The 20,798-nt window shown below is 38.5% G+C and overlaps 2 protein-coding genes across 11 annotated transcripts in view; both read left to right on the top strand.

The window, feature by feature from the left end:
* p4ha2 (procollagen-proline, 2-oxoglutarate 4-dioxygenase (proline 4-hydroxylase), alpha polypeptide 2) overlaps positions 1 to 393 on the top strand; it is a 33,893-nt gene extending 33,500 nt beyond the window's left edge. For all 8 annotated transcript variants that reach the window (XR_012396485.1, XR_012396484.1, NM_001007285.1 and 5 more), the window contains one exon: positions 71 to 393. Coding sequence is in view for 6 of the 8 variants with exons in the window: in NM_001007285.1 (NP_001007286.1) it covers positions 71 to 141 (71 nt within the window). In the remaining 2 variants the exon portion in view is untranslated. The remainder of the gene's footprint in view (positions 1 to 70) is intronic.
* On the top strand, positions 241 to 19,716 carry LOC110438249 (prolyl 4-hydroxylase subunit alpha-2). Of its 3 annotated transcripts, none has more exons than XM_073935514.1 (15): positions 241 to 606; positions 2,363 to 2,524; positions 5,479 to 5,575; positions 7,103 to 7,254; positions 9,741 to 9,872; positions 10,851 to 11,069; positions 11,190 to 11,338; positions 12,109 to 12,276; positions 13,994 to 14,064; positions 15,116 to 15,215; positions 15,961 to 16,011; positions 16,139 to 16,198; positions 16,272 to 16,340; positions 16,425 to 16,521; positions 19,384 to 19,715. In XM_073935514.1, the coding sequence occupies exons 3-15, from the start codon at positions 5,484 to 5,486 to the stop codon at positions 19,452 to 19,454; spliced, it is 1,431 nt and encodes a 476-aa protein (XP_073791615.1). In that variant the 5' UTR covers positions 241 to 606; positions 2,363 to 2,524; positions 5,479 to 5,483; the 3' UTR covers positions 19,455 to 19,715. The 3 variants fall into 3 exon arrangements, with proteins under 3 accessions (XP_073791615.1, XP_073791614.1, XP_068072282.2); XM_073935513.1 differs by having other exon boundaries at positions 524 to 606; positions 10,824 to 11,069; XM_068216181.2 differs by lacking the exons at positions 241 to 606; positions 2,363 to 2,524 and adding an exon at positions 3,800 to 4,447 and having other exon boundaries at positions 19,384 to 19,716.
* The last annotated feature ends 1,082 nt before the right edge of the window (positions 19,717 to 20,798 follow it).

Here is a 20,798-nt window from a genome sequence, read left to right as displayed (position 1 = left end):
AGGCATAAAATGTGGTTGTTTTAAGCGCATCAGATGTTCACAAACCTTACAAGTTCCTCTTGTCTTTCAGTTTCAAACAAGTGGATCCACGAGCGAGGGCAGGAGTTCAGACGGCCGTGTGGCCTGACAGAAGTGGACTGATCAGGGATGATGAACGCAGTATATTACCCACAGTGCCTTGACTCTGCACACACACAGAGATAATCACACTCTCCACATTCATCCATACGTGATGTCCGTGAGGGATTTCAGGCTTTATTTTGTGTGTTTGCATTCTCCAGTCAGGTTCACCCGGGGAATCGTGTCATTGTTTATGTAATGCTTAAATTATTGTCCTGTTCTAGTGTTTATTTTATATTCATGTATGATTTGCAATAAAAATATAGGAAATTATGTGTTTCTTTGCTTGCATATTCATTTATTATTGAAATAAATAATGTTTTACATTATTTAAGAATAGTTTCCCAAGTCGTTCAAGAATCATTGCTGTAAACTTACTCTTGGTTTACTTGTGTTGAAATAGAAAGCGTGGGTGCCTGAGCGTGCAGAGCGCAAGCCTGAAGATGCAAGTTCAACTCTGCAGCAAGACCCTTCTCCAAAATTCTGGTTCATATCAATCTTTACATTTTTTCAGATAAAGACTTGACTTTGTAAAGTCAATAATTGAGAGCATTAGATTAGTTAAACAATGGTTGAGAATGTTGCACCATTTTTTACAAAATTCAACTATAGCCCCTTTCACACATTGTATGTGTGAACAGGCCCTTTTTGAAAATACCGGTAAATTCGTTCTGGCTATTTTCCGGAAAGTGAAGTTGTAACATTACCAGCAATTTGCAGGAATGCTGGGCTGTGTGAATGCAGATGGAAGATTGCCGTAATAAGCGCGTGCACGTCTAGAACGTGCTGACGTAAGACTTCTGCTTAAGCCAATCAGAACACTCAGACGCATTTACGTCCGTGCGGTTTGGGAGCATAAAAGCCTTTGAATATTTTTCCAGACACATTTAGCTGCTAGAAGTTAGTCAGATCACGTTTATATGTTCTTCTTAATGCCAACTGTGTAAATAATCATCGATGAGATGCTTATGATAAGCCGTTGTTTGTTTACCTTCAAGCTTTGCGTGCGCCTGTGAAACAGCCTGTGAGCAACAGCACACACACATATTATGAACATCTTGACATGCGAAAGTGATCCTGCGAAAGTTGTTCGCAATATTGATCATCCACAGAGTTTGTAGTTTAGTCCAATGTTTACAAATACAAGCGCAGCCGTTTAAAGCTCATTTGTGGTGAATGATGTCAGAATTTACCGGTATTTTGGAATGGATGTGTGAATGCTCTTTTCCGGAAAAATTCCGTAACGTCCTCGTCTGTGTGAACAGCGCTTTTTTCAATATACCGGTAAAGTCGTTCCGGAAATTTTCCGGATATTTACCGGTATCACTGTGTGAAAGGGGCTAATGCTAGGATGAGATAATTAGCCCTTTCACACAGTGATACCGGTAAATATCTGAAAAATTTCCGGAACGACTTTACCGGTATATTCAAAAAAGCGCTGTTCACACAGGCGAGGACGATACGGAAATTTCACACAGAGCATTCACACATCCATTCCAAAATACCGGTAAATTCTGACATCATTCACCACAAATGAGCTTTAAACGGCTGCGCTTGTGTTTGTAAACATTTGACTAAATTACAAACTCTGTGGATGATCAATATTGCGAACAACTTTCGCAGGATCACTTTCGCATGTCAAGATGTTCATAATATGTGCGTGTGCAGGCGCTCACAGGCTGTTTCACAGGCACACGAACGTAAACAAACAACGGCTTATCATAAGCATCTCATCGATAATTATTTACACAGTTGGCATTAAGAAGAACATATAAACGTGATCTGACTAACTTCTAGCAGCTAAATGTGTCTGGAAAAATATTCAAAGGCTTTTATTCTCACAATCCGCGCGGATGTAAATGCGTCTGACTGTTGTGATTGGCTAAAGCAGACGTCTCACGTCAGCACGTTCTAGACGTGCACGCGCCTATTACCGCAATGTTCCTTCTGCATTCACACAGCGCAGCATTCCGGCAAATTACCGGTAATGTTACAACTTCTCTTTCCGGAAAATAGCCAGAACGAATTTACCGGTATTTTCAAAAAGGACCTGTTCACACATACACACCTTTCTGTAGGTCTGTATGTGTGAAAGGGGCTAATAATTGATTCTTTTTGGATTCACAGTCCTCATAGTATTTAAGAATTTCTGTAGTACTCACTAAGTGTTTGGGCGTGTAGCTCCATTCAGACTTTTTTTTGTCATAATACCAACAGTCTTTGTTCCTTCCATTTGTTTTAGCGTTTCCCTAGTCGAGATTGTGGACATGAGTACTTGACCTGGGAGTAAAATCTTCTCTGCATCACCTGTACTGGATGTGAATGTAGCAGCTGTTTCTTCATCTTGCTAATCTCATCAAAAGACATCTTGTTAGACGCTGACAGCAGGGGCTTAATAAATCACGTTGAGTAATGAAGTTTGCCCTGCGCGCTCGCGGTTTTAAAAACCTTTTTGGTGCGTTAATCTTCTCAGTAATATTATTCAGAACTTGATCTTGTCAACTTGAACAAATTCAAAAGATATCAATCAGAAACTGGGATTTCTGAGCACACAAACACACATATGTAGGTGAATAAGCAACCAAATAAGGCTCGGGTGAACACAATAAGCAAACACTTAATAGACTAGGCTGTATCCGCCCCTATACCCTTGAATAGTGCAGAAACCATAGTGGACATTCTGAAGTGTTTATGTGAATGCTCATCACAACATGAATTTTACTTTGTTTTCATGTTTGTGTGTGTGTGTGTGTACGTGTTTTTGTGACATATCAGTACACAAATCTGCATAATGACATGGGTATGACACAGGAATTACAAAAAGGAGGTGAAATATGAGGACATTGGTGACGTCCTCATTTCTCCAAAAGCTTATAAATCACACAGGATGAGTTTAATCAGAGAGTAAAGCTGCTCACAGTTTACTGTGATGGTTGGGTTAGGGGTAGGGTGGGGTGAGGGCAATATTATATACGGTTTGGACAGTATAAAATGAATGGAAACCTGTGTAATGTTCCCACTTTTCACAAAAACAAACGTGTGTGTGCGTGTGTGTGTGTGTGCGTGTGCGTGTGCGTGTGCGTGCGTGTGTGTGTGTGTGTGTATTTGTTTTCGTGTGTGTGTTTGTGTGTATGTGTGTGTGTGTGTGTGCACGCGTGCGTGTGTGTATTTTACTTTGTTTTCATGTGTGTGTGTGTTTGTGTGTATGTGTGTGTGTGTTTGTCCATCCAACTTAAAAATATGTGGAAGAATCTGTGTGTGCATAAACCCAAACAGTTATCAAATTGTTTTCTCTGCCATGTCTCTGTTATAACCCCAGTTAATCTACTTACTTAAATGCACTGCGCTGCTGTACTGTGAGTAAATGAACTATTCGTAATTATAAAAATAAAGTCAACCTAACAGTTTAGACTTTTTTTTAAAGTAACGTCAACTAGAACAAATTAATAAACTTTGATTTCTAAGTACACAAACTCACATACTTTAGCCAATACGCAACCAAACAAGGCTCAGGTGAACATAATAGGCAGCCACTGAAAAAACTAGGCTGCATCCAAAATCGCCCCTCTACCCTTCAGCAGTGCAGAAGCCACAGTGGACATTCGGAAGTGTTTATGTGAATGCTCAACACAACATGTATTTGGATTTTGACTTTAAATACAGTAAATTGCTTTTTACAGTGTGTGTTGTGATTAGCTGCATTGACAACAGGTGTACCTAACAAAGTGGCCTGTGAGTGTGAATATACCAATGCTATCTCACTGCAATTCGTAACTTTTTGATTTAGTGGCTAATTCGTACAATATCATTCGTACAGTTAAGTACGATTTGCTTATTCCCCAATGACAGTTGGGTTTAGGGGCGGGGTTTGGAGCCACACCTCCTTTTAAAAATTGCATGACTGAACTCTGAATTAGCCACTAAACTGACAAAACGCTAAATAGTTCAGTTTCCTCATAAAATCAGGCTGGAATATACAGTACAGTCTCTGTGATTACCTGTTTCTCAATTGGATTTAACGCTGTAAGCACATGTATTTGTTGCAACCACAGTTCAAACATCTGGGTGTGTGTTACCTGGTGTTATTATCTGGGTTATGTTCTGTCATAGGAGATCATCTAGGCAGACCAAAACACAATTAGCCGTAATCTGTTTTGTCGAGTGGTGCAACTCACCGCACTGCATCATTAGCACACAGTCTAGTTTTAGATTGAACAGAGTAAAACTGAACACTACATGTCTGAAATGGAAGCTAAGTGGATGATTTTGCTGCTGTCGACATGCTGGATGTTCTGTGGGGCGGTAAATGAGTTTTACTCTTCAACAGGTTAGTCTACTGCAAAAAGTGAGTAACTGTGTGTTTATATACATACAAAAATATATGTATACACTTAAAAAAATGATCACCGAAAAAAAAGGATGTCTGCAAAATTGTTGCAAGCAATTTATATGTGTTGAATTTAAACAAACAAATTAGATTGATTAATGTTCAACTTATTTAGTTGGTTTAAATAAATTGATAACAATCACTTAAATTAAAATGATTTATCCAAGGAGTCACCTTCGAATAATTTTGTTCAAAGATGTTTGCTTTTTGGTCAAACTACAGTAGTTTTTAAATGTTGCTTAACTACTACAATTGCTGCTGTAGTAGTAGTAGTTGGTGTAGTTTTTTTAACGACAGTATTACTATCATTGTTGTGACTCCTTTGTTTCTGTTTTAATTATATATTATTTGCTTAATTGATTAATATTTGCTATTTATGACTTAATCATTTCTGCAGTTTTATTATTTATTTTTTCATCTCTGTTCTTAGTTTATTTTTTCTTCCATTTGTATGTGATCCCATGTAATTTGTGTCCCTCCTGCATAAAAAAAAAATGTTGCTTAACTTAAATGTTTTATGTTCAATCCTCTGAGTTAAAAACAACAACTTAATTCCTTCATGTTGTCCTGACACAAATTGATCGATTGTGTAAAACCCAGGATGTTTTACAGTGTTTATATATTTTCCTGCGTTTTCAAGCTACTTATTTAAAATGAGCTGAAACAACACAATTCTTGTAATTTTATGGAACAACTGCAATTTTTATGTTAAATCCATTTAAATTTGTCAAAACCTATTAACTCAATTGATTTGAATTGGGACAACCTAAATGAATTGTTAGCTTATTAGTTTTTACAAATTTAAGTGGATTGAACATAAAACAATTAAGTTGTCCCAAAATATCTCAAGAATTGTGTTTTGTCAGCTCATTTTAAATAAGTAGCCTGAACAAGCAGCAAAAATTATTATTTTTTTTTTGTAAATGCAAACATAATAATTTATTTTCTTATTTATGATATGCCATCTGCAGATCATATGACTCGGCTTATCGACATCAGAAAAGAGTTTGCCAGATGTCTTCACGGATATATAGAAGCACTGGAGGGTCAAGTAGACGCTCTGAAAAGGTAAAATGTTCGTTTACTATGAGGGTGTACAGCAGGGGTGACCAACCCTGTTCCTGGAGATCGACCTTCCTGCAGATTTCAGTTGCAACCCATTTTAAACACTGCCTGTGATTATCAAGTGCTGTTCAGGTCAGTAATTGATTCAGGTGTGTTTGATTAGGGTTTGAGCTGAACTCTTTAGGAAGGTCGATCTCCAGGAGCAGGGTTAAGCACCCCTGGTGTAAAGTAAAGTATTGCTTATTCAAAATTACATATAAGAATGCAGTAATATGTACAACAACCATTTCACATTGAAATGTAATATTAAACTGGGCATATATTGTGTTGTTTGCATATTTTGTTCTAAAATATTTAGAAATCGGCTGGCCCATTTCTGTGTGGAGTTTGCACGTTCTCCCCATGTTGGCGTGGGTTTCCTCCAGGTGCTCCGGTTTCCCCCACAAGTCCAAACACATGCGCTATAGGGGAATTGAATAAATTAAATTGGCCGTAGTGTATGAGTGCGTGTGTTAATGAGTGTGTATGGGTGTTTTTAAGTGCTGAGTTGCAGATGGAAGAGCATCCACTGTGTGAAACATATGCTGGAATAGTCGGCGGTTCATGCCGCTGTGGCGATCCCTGATGAATAAAGGGACTAAGCCGAAGGAAAATGAATAATTGAATATTTAGAAATAAGTATTTATTTCATTTTAAAGCCTCAGCTATTGTATATTAAGTGTACATTAACTGCTCAGTGTGTGTGTGTGTGTGTGTTTGTGTGTTTAAGTATTAATATCAATGGGCCATCTTAAAGTTACAAGCAAACATTCGTGTTGAAACATTGGTCCTAAATAATGTAATAAATATGTTGGCACAAGATTCATTCATTTTCTTTCGGCTTAGTCCCTTTTTTATCAAGGGTTGCCACAGCGGAATGAACCGCCAAACATTCCAGCATATGTTTTATACAGCAGATGTGCTTTCAGCTGCAACCCAGTACCGAGAAACACCCATACACACATTCAACTTGGGGGGAAACACAGCACCTGGAGCAAACCCACGATAACACCGGGAGAACATGCAAACTCCACACAGGAATGCCAACTGGCCCAGCCAGAACTCGAACCAGTGACCTTCCCACTGTAAGGAAACAGTGCTAACCACTGAGCCACCGTGCCGCCCATTCAAAGAATATTCACAACACATAATAAAATGGAGAGTTAAATTAAAACAATAAATATTAGCAGGTATTACTCATAAAAGATTTTATAAAGCAGTTTAGTCAAATGTTCCTTTAATGTAGTTTTTTTTTAAAGGTGTTTCCTAATCTCTAAGAGAACACTCAAAAAGAAACTTCCTCTTTGGAAAAAAAACCAAGCACAAACATATTGATCATAACATTTATTTGGAAACGTTTTGTTGGCATGCGTATGTGATGATTTTCTCCACAGAACACTATTTTGTTTAGTTTTTTTTACACTAACTTGTGACCCTTCATACATGTAACCCTTCTTTTAGTGTTTAATTATTTATTTACCTATTTATCAGGACTCTGAATACGCTTGAGAAAGACTTTGACGACGCTCCTGAAGATCCAGAGAAATTCATCAGCAATCCCCTTGCTGCATTTCAGCTTGTGAGAAAACTGAGTCGGGTCTGGGCCACGACACAGGAACATCTAGAGGGAAGAAGAAATACAGGTCTGAGGAGAAACACACAAACTGTACAAATGCTGAATATATCATGCAGAAACTGGGATTTCTAAACACACAAACATATTCGAGTTAATAAGAAACCAAACAAGTGTTGCTAGACCAGGGGTCACCAACATAGTGTCCGCGGGCACCAGGTAGCCCGCAAGGATCACATGAGTTGCCCTCAGGCCTGTTCTAAAAATAGCTCACCATAGTGTCACTTACCAGTATGCTGAATCTAATAATTTTTGTAGCTACTCTTTCTAAATCAAGGTGTAAATTTGAGCTATATATAAAAAAATCTTTACAAATACCTCATTTCAGATCAGAGCTAGCTGGTACAATATTGAGAGAAATTTCAGAATGTGTCACACAAGCAATGTTACCATGCTAACCCACACCGGGCACCACACTACAGGTGGAAAAAGTCTGGAAGGTTTGTGAAAACAGCCGTCTTTTTTCACGAGACAGGTGAAAACCTCACCAACAGCAACCGAAACCTCATTTAGAGCTACACATTTTTTATAAAAAAATAAAAAAAATAAAAAAACAAGGCATTTTCAGACAGGAAAGCAAACCTGTGCTTAAAGATGAGAATGGATGTAATTCTCCACTCTCTCCGATGTCCAACTCAGGGCAACTACAATTGTTAGAAGAGTGTTAAAACTGCAGGAGATTTGGTGATAACTTCAGTAAAATCTGAATGTTGATTTATGTTACACAATTGATAATCTGTACAAACAAGGAACAACAGATTAGTGAAAATGTTGTAGAAGTGATCATTTGAAAATGTAAATACTTGCAGAGATATATAAAAAATGAAGTTTTGCACATTGATATTTATGTTTCCTACCCTGATAAATCATTGTTGATAACTATTGTGAGGATCATTAACATGATCAGTGTCTTCACATAGATGAATATCATCAATTATTAACAATAACATACAGTATAATTAAAAGTAAATTGAGCAAATGTGTTATTTGAAAAGTGTGTATCAAACTGGTAGCCCTCCACATTAATTGATACCCAAGAAGTAGCTCTCAGTTTCATAATGACTGATGACCCCTGTGCTAGACATAAAGCTCTACTGTGCGGCCCAGCTCCCCCTCAAAAGTTTTTTTTTTCTATATTTATATATATATATATATATATATATATATATATATATATATATATATATATATATATATATATATATATATATATATATATATATATCAGGTTTGTAGCCAACCTATTAAAAGCGGTGGCTCTTTTTTTCCAGACATTCGAGGGTTAAATACTGCATTTAAGTCGGATGGTTATCATTACCACACTTTTTGATGGAACAAAAATACTTCCTACATGTTGGTCAAAGTGCAAACTATTTGTTTAATTACAAGTTGTTACAGTTTTATTTATAATGCAATGAGATTTGAATTTTAGAAATATTAAAAATACTTATTTTTAATGCTAATTTATTATCATCCATAATAAAAATAAAAATAAATGTTTTAAATTAAAAACTGTAGCCTAAAGGCAAATAACAAACAGGCCAGCTCGTTTCGTCAGTCAGAATTTGTCCAATCAAATAATAAAAGTCATCTTTTATTGGTTGTTCTTCTTAAAGCCTTCTTCGATTGGTTATTTTCACAATTTATCATGGCATACTGTCAAAAATGGGACAAATGGGGGGTCTTTCGAACCACCCAAACCCCCCTGGCTACGGGCATATATATATATATATATATATGTATATACAGTTGAAGTCAGATTTATTAGCCCCCTGAATTATTAGCACTCCTGTTTATTTTTAACAGAGAGCAGATTTTTTCAACACATTTCTAAACATAATAGTTTTAATAACTCATCTCTAATAACTGATTATCTTTGTGATGATGACAGTAAATAATATTTGACTTGATATTTTTCAAGACACTTCTATACAGCTTAAAGTGGCATTTTAAGGCTTCACTAGGTTAATTAGGGTAACTAGGCAGGTTATTGTATAACGATGGTTTGTTCTGAAGACTATCAGGAAAAAATATAGATTAAAGGGGCTAATAATATTGTCCTTAAAATGGCTTTTAAAAAAATTAATAACTGCTTTTATATTAGCTGAATTAAAACAAGTAAGACTTTCTCCAGAAGAAAAAATATTATCAGACATACTGTGAAAATTTCCTTGCTCTGTTCAACATCATTTAGGAAATATAAAAAAAAAGAAAAAAAATTTAAAGGGGATGCGAATAACTCTGACCTCAACTGTATATATATATATATATATATATATATATATATATATATATATATATATATATATATATATATATATATATATATATATATATATATAAGTAACAAATAGCCAACATAATTTTGTGAGTGTATCATGCCTTTCCAGATCAATTGATTTGTGATGACTGTTGTGCTCATTTGAGGGTCCTCGTAATTTTTGGTGATTAATTCTCTATGAAGATCAAACCAGTTACATTTGTCATTTTTCACAGAGACTTTAGAAAAGCTGAGGTCCACAGCTCAGACACTCCCCGGTGCAGATGATGTTGACGGTGTCGTGATGGCTCTGGTTCGACTGCAGGAAATGTACAGATTAGATCCAAGAAACATCTCCTTATTTTCTCGTGAGTTTTTGTTTGTGTGTGTGTGTGTGTGTGTGTGTGTGTGTGTGTGAAGTTTCAGCTCAAAATACCCCATAAATGTTGTTTCAAGAGTTCACACTTAGATGTTGCTTGACAACTGTTAGCAGGTTTGGCATGCTGTCCCGGGAGAGAACCCTGAGCTCGGAGATAGTTGAGCCCAGGGCTCCCGCCAGGTCCATAGAGCATGTGAGGGGAGTACGAGATCAGGTGGTTCTCGAGAGCTCCCCTTTTTGTAAAGGAGAAAAGGAGGAGAAAGGGGGTGGATGGGGGGTTTCTTCGGAAAACGAAGATAAGGGAGTAATATCAAGCTAGGCTACTTATAGTGGGTTAGGATAGATCTGATTGGCTAACTAATGAGTGTAGATAGGTGGCCAGCTGCTGTCAATTATATCACGTGCTCCTCTCGAAATTAGTTTAAAAACTTCACTTAATAACTCTTTGAAACTGACCCTTTTAGGCTTTGTTCCTAATTGGGGTGTTTTAGTGTCTGTCGCTTTAAATTCTAATGAGATTGTGCTCTCTTCAAAAGAGGGCGGAGCTACAGTTGCCTGTGTTTCAGCATAGTGGCAGATTCAAAAACAAGACTAATGTCTTATGCTAATGAGGGAGAGATGGTCACTAGTGGGCGGGGCTTTCCCCCTCGGTTGACTTGTGCAAAGGGAGAATGTCAATCAAAGTGTTTCTGCAATCAAGTGTGATTAATAAACTCATTAAAATAAATAAATTTTGACCGTTAGAAGCTGATTGTATTCACACGCTGTTGCCACACAACTGTGTTTAAACCCCTTATTAAAGTGATTTTTACATAATAGTTCCACTTTAATATTCATGTCACAATATGTAGCAATATTATCTATGCAGTAGCTGGCAGCAGCCCACATATGTAAAAACCACTTGAAAAAAAACTTTTTTGTGTCTCTTTATGTTTCACAGATGTAATCTTGATGTTTGCCATTTCAGAAGTGAGCCATAACTTAACACTGGATCCAGATGAAACTTTCCACATCGCCATGATCTCCTATCACAGTCATCGGTTACAGTATGCGCTCCTCTGGATGGAGGAAACCCTCAGGAAACTAGATGAGGGCGAGGAAGCCAATGTCACTAAAGACGAAGTGCTTTACCAACTGGCTTCATTTTCCCATCAGCTGGCAGTGATTCAGATGCCATCTAGACCAGGTAAAGATGGTTGTAACGCTGAGAGTGAGAGTGATGGAGTTCCGTGTGCAGCTTAATTTTAAGAGAATCTGGTTGATCCGGGTGATCTGGCTGTCTTTTTGTCTTCTGGATTGTTTCTAGAACCCACTAATGGGGGTCTGCTTCATCCTGCGCTTCACAAAAGTTTGATAGAGAGCATCAAGACCTGGGAATGGACTGCAAAATACATCCCTCACACTGACACGGAGAACACATACGAGGCTCTTTGCACAGGAAAAAGAGTTGCGATGGTGAGTAGAAACCTTAATATTGTTATTTTGTTTTGAGTTTGGGAAGTCAGGCGACCAGGTGGCTCAGTGGTTAGCACTGTCGCCTCACAGCAAGAAGCTCACTGCTTCGAGTCCCAGCTGGCCCATTTGGCATTTCTGTGTGGAGTTTGCATGTTCTCCCCATGTTGGCGTGGGTTTCCTCCAGGTGCTCCGGTTTTACAGTCTAAACACATGCGCTATAGATGAATTGCGTAAACTAAAATTGCCGTAGTGTATGTGTGTGTGTGTGTGTGAATAAGTGTGTATGGACGTTTCCCAGTACTGGGTTGCAGTTGGAAGGGCATCCGCTGTGTAAAAAAAGGCTGGATAAGTTGTCGGTTCATTCCGCTGTGGCAACCCCTGATGAATAAAGGGACTAAGCCGAAGGAAAATGAATGAGTGAATGGAAACTGTGCTATATATTATCTGATTTTAAAAATAAGACAACATAGATAAGTAGCTGGATACTCACATGCAAATCTGATATATGGTAATATATGCAAATTATATACATGACATAACAAGTTCAGTTTTGCTCTGTGTTGGGGTGGGTTTCCTCCGGGTGGCTTTTCCCCACAGTCCAAACACATTGGCCGTAGTGTATGAGTATGTGTGTGAATGAGCGTGTATGGGTGTTTCCCAGAACTGGGTTGCAGCTGGAAGTGAAAATATGCTGGAATTCCGCTCGGAAAACCTCTGATAAATCAGTGACTATGCTGAAGGAAAATGAATGAATGTTGTATTATCATCAGACACCACAGAGAGAGAGAAAACTGGTGTGCAGGTACAGGAGAGGAAGAGGGAACCCGCTGATGCTCTTCAAAGAGGAAGTGGAGTGGGACCAGCCGATGATCCTACGATACCATGACTTTCTTTCTGAAGGAGAGATCGACACCATCAAAACACTGGCCAGACCCAAGGTACATGCAGATTTAATATGCTAAATAGACATAAACGCTTAATGTTGTATGATAAAATTGTGGTAACGTTTTACAATAAGGTTGTATTAGTTGATGCTCGTTAACGGCTCGTTTCCAGTACGGTACGGTTCGGGTCGGTATGGGTCACCTTTATCAGGCTTGCGTTTCCTCTACCAAGGGCACCTTTTTGGTGGGCGTGGTGTATGACAGAGAGTTTCAGTCGCATCATTCTCGCTCGAATAAATATCTACAGTAAGCCTGCACAGGTCACTCACATATCATATGAGAAGCACTTCTCACAAAACAGACGCTTTGTTACTAACTTTTCTATGAACAGGATTTGATTATAACTGCAGATTAATGACAGCGTGAAATAGCCTACTGTAACGTCTGTAATTATATTAAATAAATAAATAAATGAACATATATGAACACATACAGACCCTTACAGTCTCCGATATGTTACCAACTACAGAAGAACTTCACACAGCAGACATTTAGTCCTTATTTAGGTTCAAAAACAACACAAAGTTTAGCCTACAGTGTAAACCTCTTATCTGTGTCTGTAATCTTCAGCAGCACGTTTAGCCTCTGTTAGACAGTCACTCCATCATTCTGAGTTCATAATAGTCCAAAAGGTGATGGTAATAGTTAAACAAGGCAGTTTGTTCACATTTGCTGAAGAAATAATGTGCTTCTTTTTTTCCGACTTCTTTTTTTCCGCGCTTCACTCTCGCGTTTGTCAGTGTCTGACAGGATCGGGTTTCAAAAGCTTGTCATTAATCAAGCCCACGTTATTATCATCAGTTCAAGAAGTTTGTTATTTTAGATATAGACGTGCGGCAAGCGCAAGCAAGAAAGTGAAAACGCTCGCGCTTCAGACTGGCTCGTAAAAACTACGAGGCACAGTGTAGATTGTGTTCTACTCCATGGCTTTGTGGCTGTTCATCAAGACGATGACAAGGTATGTTTGAGCCTGGATTGACCATGGCTCGTTATTATATATATATATATATATATATATATATATATATATATATATATATATATATATATATATATATATATATATATATGTATATATATATATATTATGCTGTAATCTCTCGGCTGTGTATTTTAAACATGGCAGCTCTTTTATTTTCATTCTGGCTTGTTGCGTAAGCGAATTACGTATCTCTGTAAACCAATATCGTACAGCTGCGCGTCTAGCTCCACCTTTTGGTACCCTTTCTCGTGTTTGGTACCCTCAAAAGGGTGCTGAAAAAGTGGTATGGTACAGTTCGGTTCAGTACGCCTTTTGACAGTGGAAACGGTCATAAAAGCGTACCAAACCAAACCGAACCGTACCACTCAGTGGAAACAGGGCAATGCTAACGCTAATGCTAACATAAACAACCAAAGAACATTTATTATAATATATTTATCGCTTTATTTATTTATGTTAGTTAACATTACTTAACAGAAATAGTTAACTCATGGTGCATAAATTTGGATGTTAGTAATGCATTAGTAAATGCTGAACTATGATTAATAAAGGTTGTACAAGCATTGTTCATTATTAGTTCATGATAGTAAATACATTAACTAATGAAACCTTATTGTAAAGTGACTGACCCATAACTGACTATTGCTGATTAATAATAAACATCTAATTAAGATGATTTGCATGTATTCTGTCATGTCTAACACAACTCTAATGTCTGTTTTAATGTAGCTTTCCAGAGCTCAGGTCATTGATGCAGTCTCTGGGAAAAGGGTTTCTGCTGCGTCCCGTGTGTCACAGAGGTACTGTACGCCCCTCCACGCCATATTAAAATGTCATTTTATCCCAATAGTGTCTTTCCAGAACTCTATTCTTCTTTTTTTTCTCTTATAAAACATAAAAGCTGGTATTTTAAAAATATTTTAATTGGAAGTGGTTTTTAATTCCCAACATACTTCAAAATATCCTCTTTATCAAAGTGCCCTTTGGTGGACAATATATGCCATTTAGAATGCACCATCACTGAATATTGTTTGTCTGTTTGTATTATTTTGTTGAAAAAGTCATGGCTTCCAAACCAAAGTGCTCAAAACTGGCCTCTTCAAAAGGCCCTTCAGCATGGTGGATTTTGAAAAATAGAACTGATGGACACTTCAAGGCTTGATCCTTTAAGCTGGGAAGTTGTTTGGTGTCACAAACTGCCCTCAGTTCGGAAGGGCTCATCTCTATGCTCTGACCCCTACAAAGGGCCCTCCCAAGGGATTAGGGCATTGGGTTGAGACCTTCTGAATGGAACCCAGTGACAATATTTCAGTTGTGTGGCAGCTGGTATGCATATAGTCAGCCTTTAGTGCTCAAAATTAATAATTCCATTGTTTATAATCAGACTTGATAAAAGCAGTCTGGAGAAACACTTTGATTGACATTCTCCCTTTGTAAGTGTCATCAGAGGGGGAAAGCCCCACCCACTAGTGACCATCTCTCCCTCATTAGCATAACATGTTTGTCTTGTTTTTAAATCTGCCACTATGCTGACACACAGACATTTGTTGCTCCGCCCTTTTTTGAAAAACACAATCTCATTTGAATTTAAAGCGACATTCACTAAAATTAGGATCAAAGCCTAAAAGGGTCAGTTTCCAAGAGTTATAAAACATTATCTGTGGGGTATTTTGAAGCTGAAACACACACACACACACGCACGCACGCACACACACACACACACACACACACACACACACACACACACACACACACACACACACTAGGGACATCAGAGACTTATTTTATCGTGCAAAATGGGGCATAATAGGACCTCTTTAATGTCTGTCCTCTTCATTATACATGTGTCAGTGCGTGGCTCTATGAGGATGAAGATCCTGTGGTCACTCAGGTCAACCAGAGAATCGCTGATGTCACTGGACTGGAGCTACAGACAGCGGAAAGCCTCCAGGTATTCACAGTCCTCATGAGGCTGCAAATATATATATATATATATATATATATATATATATATATATATATATATATATATATATATATATATATATATATATATATATATATATATATATATATATATATATATATATATATATATATATATATATATATATATATATATGCGATATATATGCGATATATATATATATATATATATATATATTGCAGTGGCGCAGTGGGTAGCACGTTCACCTCACAGCAAAAGGGTTGCTGGATCGCTGGTTCGATCCTCGGCTCAGTTGGTGTTTCTGTGTGGAGTTTGCATGTTCACCCTGCGTTCGCGTGGGTTCGCGTGGGTGCTCCGGTTTCCCCCACAGTCCAAAGACATGCGGTCCAGGTGAAATGGGTAGACTAAATTGTCCATAGTGTATGAATGTGTGTGTGGATGTTTCCCAGAGATGGGTTGCGGTTGTAAGGGCATCTGCTGCGTAAAAACTAGCTGGATAAGTTGGCGGTTCATTCCGCTGTGGCGACCCCAGATTAATAAAGGGACTAAGCCGACAAGAAAATGAATGAATGAATATATATATATATATATATATATATATATATATATATATATATATATATGATAAGCCTTTTCTAATTTTCTACTTTTTAGGTGCTAAATATATACCTTTGAGGATAAATATGTACCTTTGTAGCTTTCGAAAAGGTACTACCCCAGCTTTTTTTATTTAATTTTTTATTTTCAGATTGCAAATTATGGAATCGGAGGCCAGTATGAGCCACATTACGACTCAAAGGTAGAAAACTCTATTATTGTGTTAACATTTTTTAATTTATATGTGCTATTGCGGTGCTAATGCCACTTGAAATCAGTGTAACCGAGGATCTACTGTGCTTTATTTCAATCCATTTATTTCTCCTCAGTTGACAAATGACTCAGACTTTCAGCTCAGAGGAGGCCGGATTGCTACTGTCCTTATCTATGTATGGATGCAATCTATGTAATATGAATTAATTCACATAATATACAGTATTTACATCAGCTGCTGTGTTGTAGATGAGCGACGTGGACATTGGTGGAGCAACAGTTTTCCCTGATGTTGGAGCAGCACTTCAGCCGAAGCGAGTTAGTTGAAGCTTTATTTTACATCTGTTAAGAGTTCAACTGACTGTAAACTCTACTCACACGTGTATAATTGTGTTCTTTAAGGGTTCAGCAGTGCTGTGGTTTAACCTGCTGAGGAATGGGAATGAAGATATCCGAACTTTACATGCAGCATGTCCTGTGTTTGTAGGCAGTAAATGGGGTATGTGTTTTGTAATAAGTCTGTCTTCTTGTGAATATTGAGGTAAACTCAACCAGGCCAGGCATTTACATAATTAACAAATAATAATTTTGTATTTCATCAGTTCTTATAGTTCTTATAGTTCAATAAATAGTGCCACAGACATGAGGCCTGTTATACAAAACTAATTGAACAAACTTCAGGTTGACAAAATCAAACTAATCCAAACGGTTGGATCAGGTTAAGTGGTTTCACAAGGCTTGATAAAAACTTTATCTATTAATTTTGGGTTTAACCTAGAGAAAGTGTGACACATACAGTAAACAGCCAATCACATAAGTGCAGCAAACAGCCAATCACAACACATGAGTGCAGCAAGCAGCCAATCACAACACATGAGTGCAGCAAACAGCCAATCAGAACACCTTATTGTAGCAAACAGCCAATCACATGACACATGAGTGCAGCAAACAGCCAATCACAACACCTGAGTGTAGCAAACAGCCAATCACACGACATATGAGTGCTGTAAAAAACCAATCATGACACATGAGTGTAGCAAGCAGCCAATCACATCACATGAGTGCAGCAAGCAGCCAATCACAACACATGAGTGCAGCAAACAGCCAATCACAACACATGAGTTTAGCAAACAGCCAATCACAACACATGAGTGCAGCAAACAGCCAATCACAACACATGAGTGCAGCAAATAGCCAGTCACGACACATGAGTGCAGCAAACAGCCAATCACGACACATAAGTGCAGCAAACAGCCAATCACAACACATGAGTGCAGCAAACAGCCAATCACGACACATGAGTGCAGCAAACAGCCAATCACAAAACATGAGTGCAGCAAACAGCCAATCACGACACATGAGTGCAGCAAACAGCTAATCACGACACATGAGTGCAGCAAATAGCCAATCACACGACACATGAGTGCAGCAAACAGCCAATCACGACACATGAGTGCAGCAAACAGCCAATCACACGACACATGAGTGCAGCAAACAGCTAATCACGACACATGAGTGCAGCAAATAGCCAATCACACGACACATGAGTGCAGCAAACAGCCAATCACGACACATGAGTGCAGCAAACAGCCAATCACACGACACATGAGTGCAGCAAACAGCTAATCACGACACATGAGTGCAGCAAACAGCCAATCACAACACATGAGTGCAGCTATCAGCCAATCAGGACAATGAGTGCAGCAAACAGCTAATATAGCTTGAGCAGCATATGTTATGCAACCCAGTACTGGGAAACGCCCATACACTCTCATTCACACTCATACTCTACGGTCAATTTAGTTAATTCAGTTCACTTATAGTGAACGGGACTGTATTTGTTGGACTGTGGGGGAAACTGGAGCACCCAAAGGAAACCCACACCAACACAGGGAGACCATACAAACTCCACACAGAAATGCCAACTGACCCAGCCGAGGCTTGAACCAGCGACCTTCTTGCAGTGGCGTAGTGGACGGGCCCGCAGGGCACGCACCGCGGGGGGGGCCCGCGTGATTAGGGGGCCCCACGTCGTCGCGATTTTTAATAATTGAAAATCCAGGAACCGCAATAATCAAACTCTTGGGAACAACTGTGGTCGGAACCAAAGTTTACAGGTCTGTGTTCTCTGAACTCCGCTCAGGCGGTGGACTACTTCATTCTGATTGCTTGCCGCCGAACCGCGTCATAGCCAATGAAGACGCGCCGCTGTTTCTCGCCGCCGGTTCTCGTTAAAAAATGAATGACTTCTGGCTACTTTGACGCTCTCGCCACTTTCGGTTTGTGATCGCTCCTCAGTTTGTGAAGGATTCCCCGCGTTGTCACGCCACTCCGCCTCCTTTCCCCGCTCCTCAATTTGTGACATAGATATATACACTAGATATTGCATAGGGACCCTGAGCATGCGTCTATAGCGCCGCCACATTGGTACAGTGCTCCCAGGACAAATGTCATTCAACCGCACTAGTCAAGACAGTGTTATTACGTGAAGATGCAGGACTTAAGCGCCGTCTACGAGTGTAGTAACGAGCAAACAAAGAAAACAAAGCACAAAGGCAGAACATTTCATAGGATTAAGTTTTTTACGTTTTTGTATGTTTTAAAATTTGTGCTAAACAGGTCACGTTATTGATAATAATAGCTATAGTCACTTACTGCATTCACCATAAGGCAAAGTAGCACCAACTCGCACTAAACACTCGGTTTATGCTAGGTTTGTTGAATAAATCAGCAAACAATGCAAAAGAAATATGACAAAGAGATGCTGCGCTGCCAGAAACTTGTATTAATGTCGGCTAGTGAACGAGTCGTTCATAACGGAGATTCATTCACAAACGAATCGCTCCCTCCGTCAGTATGAGCAGTGAAAGCAGGAGAGGAGCTGTGTTTCAGGACATGATTAGATCAAATTTAACAGGGAGGGTGAATAGTACATTTCCATACACACAAACACAAGCTTTTTGTCAGGAATGCCCGTGCGATAAGTGATCCATCAATGTAGAAAAGTGATGTCAAATAAAAATTTTCATCATTAAAAAAAAAATGCATACTAACATCCAGGAAAACTCCCGATCATAGACATATGTGTATATGTGTATATCTATGTGTATATCCCCCCCCCGCCTTCAACTGGGGGCCCCGTCAGTGATCCCTGCAGGGGGGCCTCCGCATTTTGCGCTACGCCACTGCCTTCTTGCTGTGAGGCGACAGTGCTAACCACTAAGCCACTGTGTTGCCTAAGGAGATAAATGTACTGAAATACCAGGCTTGAGTTTTAGAGAGGCTGCATGTATCAAGATGACTGGAAAATATCTGCACTATACACACTGTAACACTGATTTCTTTGATTTCCTTATTTCAGTGGCCAACAAGTGGATTCGTACGTATGGGCAAGAGTTCAGAAGAAAGTGCTCCACAATCAAATCTGATTAAAACACCCAGATAAGAGAGAGAGAGAAAATAAATCATGCTCCAAGATGCAGTGAAGAGACAATGTGATGTTATGAAAAAAGTGTGTATATTATTATTGATTATAAGCGTTAAATAACACAGATATTACCAATATTATTCTGCTTGAGATTGCTGTTTCATCCACATTCCTGCTATTCACATTTTTGTACTTTTTGTCTTCTGTGTTTAGCGTATGTTGTTTTGCACACTTAACAATAAAATAACAATAATTTTGTCCACCACTACCACTATCTATCCATCCATCCATCCATGCATCCATCCATCCATCCATCCATCCATCCATCCATCCATCCATCCATCCATCCATCCATCCATCTATCTATCATCTATCTATCTATCTATCTATCTATCTATCTATCTATCTATCTATCTATCTATCTATCTATCTATCTATCTATCTATCTCTATCTATCATCTATCTATCATCTATCTATCATCTATCTATCTATCTATCTATCTATCTATCTATCTATCTATCTATCTATCTATCTATCTATCTATCAATCTTTCCATCCATCCATCCATCCATCCATCCATCCATCCATCCATCCATCCATCCATCCATCCATCCATCTATCTATCTATCTATCTATCTATCTATCTATCTATCTATCTATCTATCTATCTATCTATCTATCTATCTATCTATCTATCTATCTATCTATCTGTCTGTCTGTCTGTCTGTCTGTCTGTCTGTCTGTCTGTCTGTCTGTCTGTCTGTCTGTCTGTCTGTCTGTCTGTCTATCTATCTATCTATCTATCTATCTATCTATCTATCATTCCATCCATCCATCCATCCATCCATCCATCTATCTATCTATCTATCAATCCATCAATCAATCTTTCCATCCATCCATCCATCCATCCATCCATCCATCCATCCATCCATCCATCCATCCATCCATCCATCCATCCATCCATCTATCCATCACTCTATCTATCTATCTATCTATCTATCTATCTATCTATCTATCTATCTATACATCAATCAATCTATCTATCTATCTATCTATCTATCTATCTATCTATCTATCTATCTATCTATCTATCTATCTATCTATCTATCTATCTATCTATCTATCTATCTATCTATCTATCTATCTATCTATCTATCTATCTATCTATCTATCTATCTATCTATCTATCTATCTATCTATCTATCTATCATCTCCCTCTCTGCTGAAAGACTGCAGTGAGTGACCTGTGAATGTGATGAGGTCATTATGACAGTGGTAGTAGGCGGGGACACGCAGCATCCGGAGGCGGAGCCACGCAGCATCACTCTGACAGCGGCAGGAGGGCGGT

This window comes from Danio rerio, chromosome 21 (genome assembly GCF_049306965.1).
Source record: "Danio rerio strain Tuebingen ecotype United States chromosome 21, GRCz12tu, whole genome shotgun sequence".
Classification (NCBI taxonomy): Eukaryota; Metazoa; Chordata; class Actinopteri; order Cypriniformes; family Danionidae; genus Danio; species Danio rerio.
The sequence above is the reverse complement of the archived record's forward strand: the minus strand, read 5'-3'. Positions and strand labels throughout refer to the sequence as shown.

What these genes read in the sequence shown, in the direction of transcription:
- LOC110438249 (XM_068216181.2), top strand. Translation starts at nt 4,357, where the DNA reads ATGTCTGAAATGGAAGCTAAGTGGATGATTTTGCTGCTGTCGACATGC. An exon ending in CAAGTAGACGCTCTGAAAAG is followed by an intron (nt 5,576 to 7,102) that starts GTAAAATGTTCG and finishes CCTATTTATCAG; the next exon opens with GACTCTGAATACGCTTGAGA. An exon ending in AGCCACATTACGACTCAAAG is followed by an intron (nt 16,012 to 16,138) that starts GTAGAAAACTCT and finishes ATTTCTCCTCAG; the next exon opens with TTGACAAATGACTCAGACTT.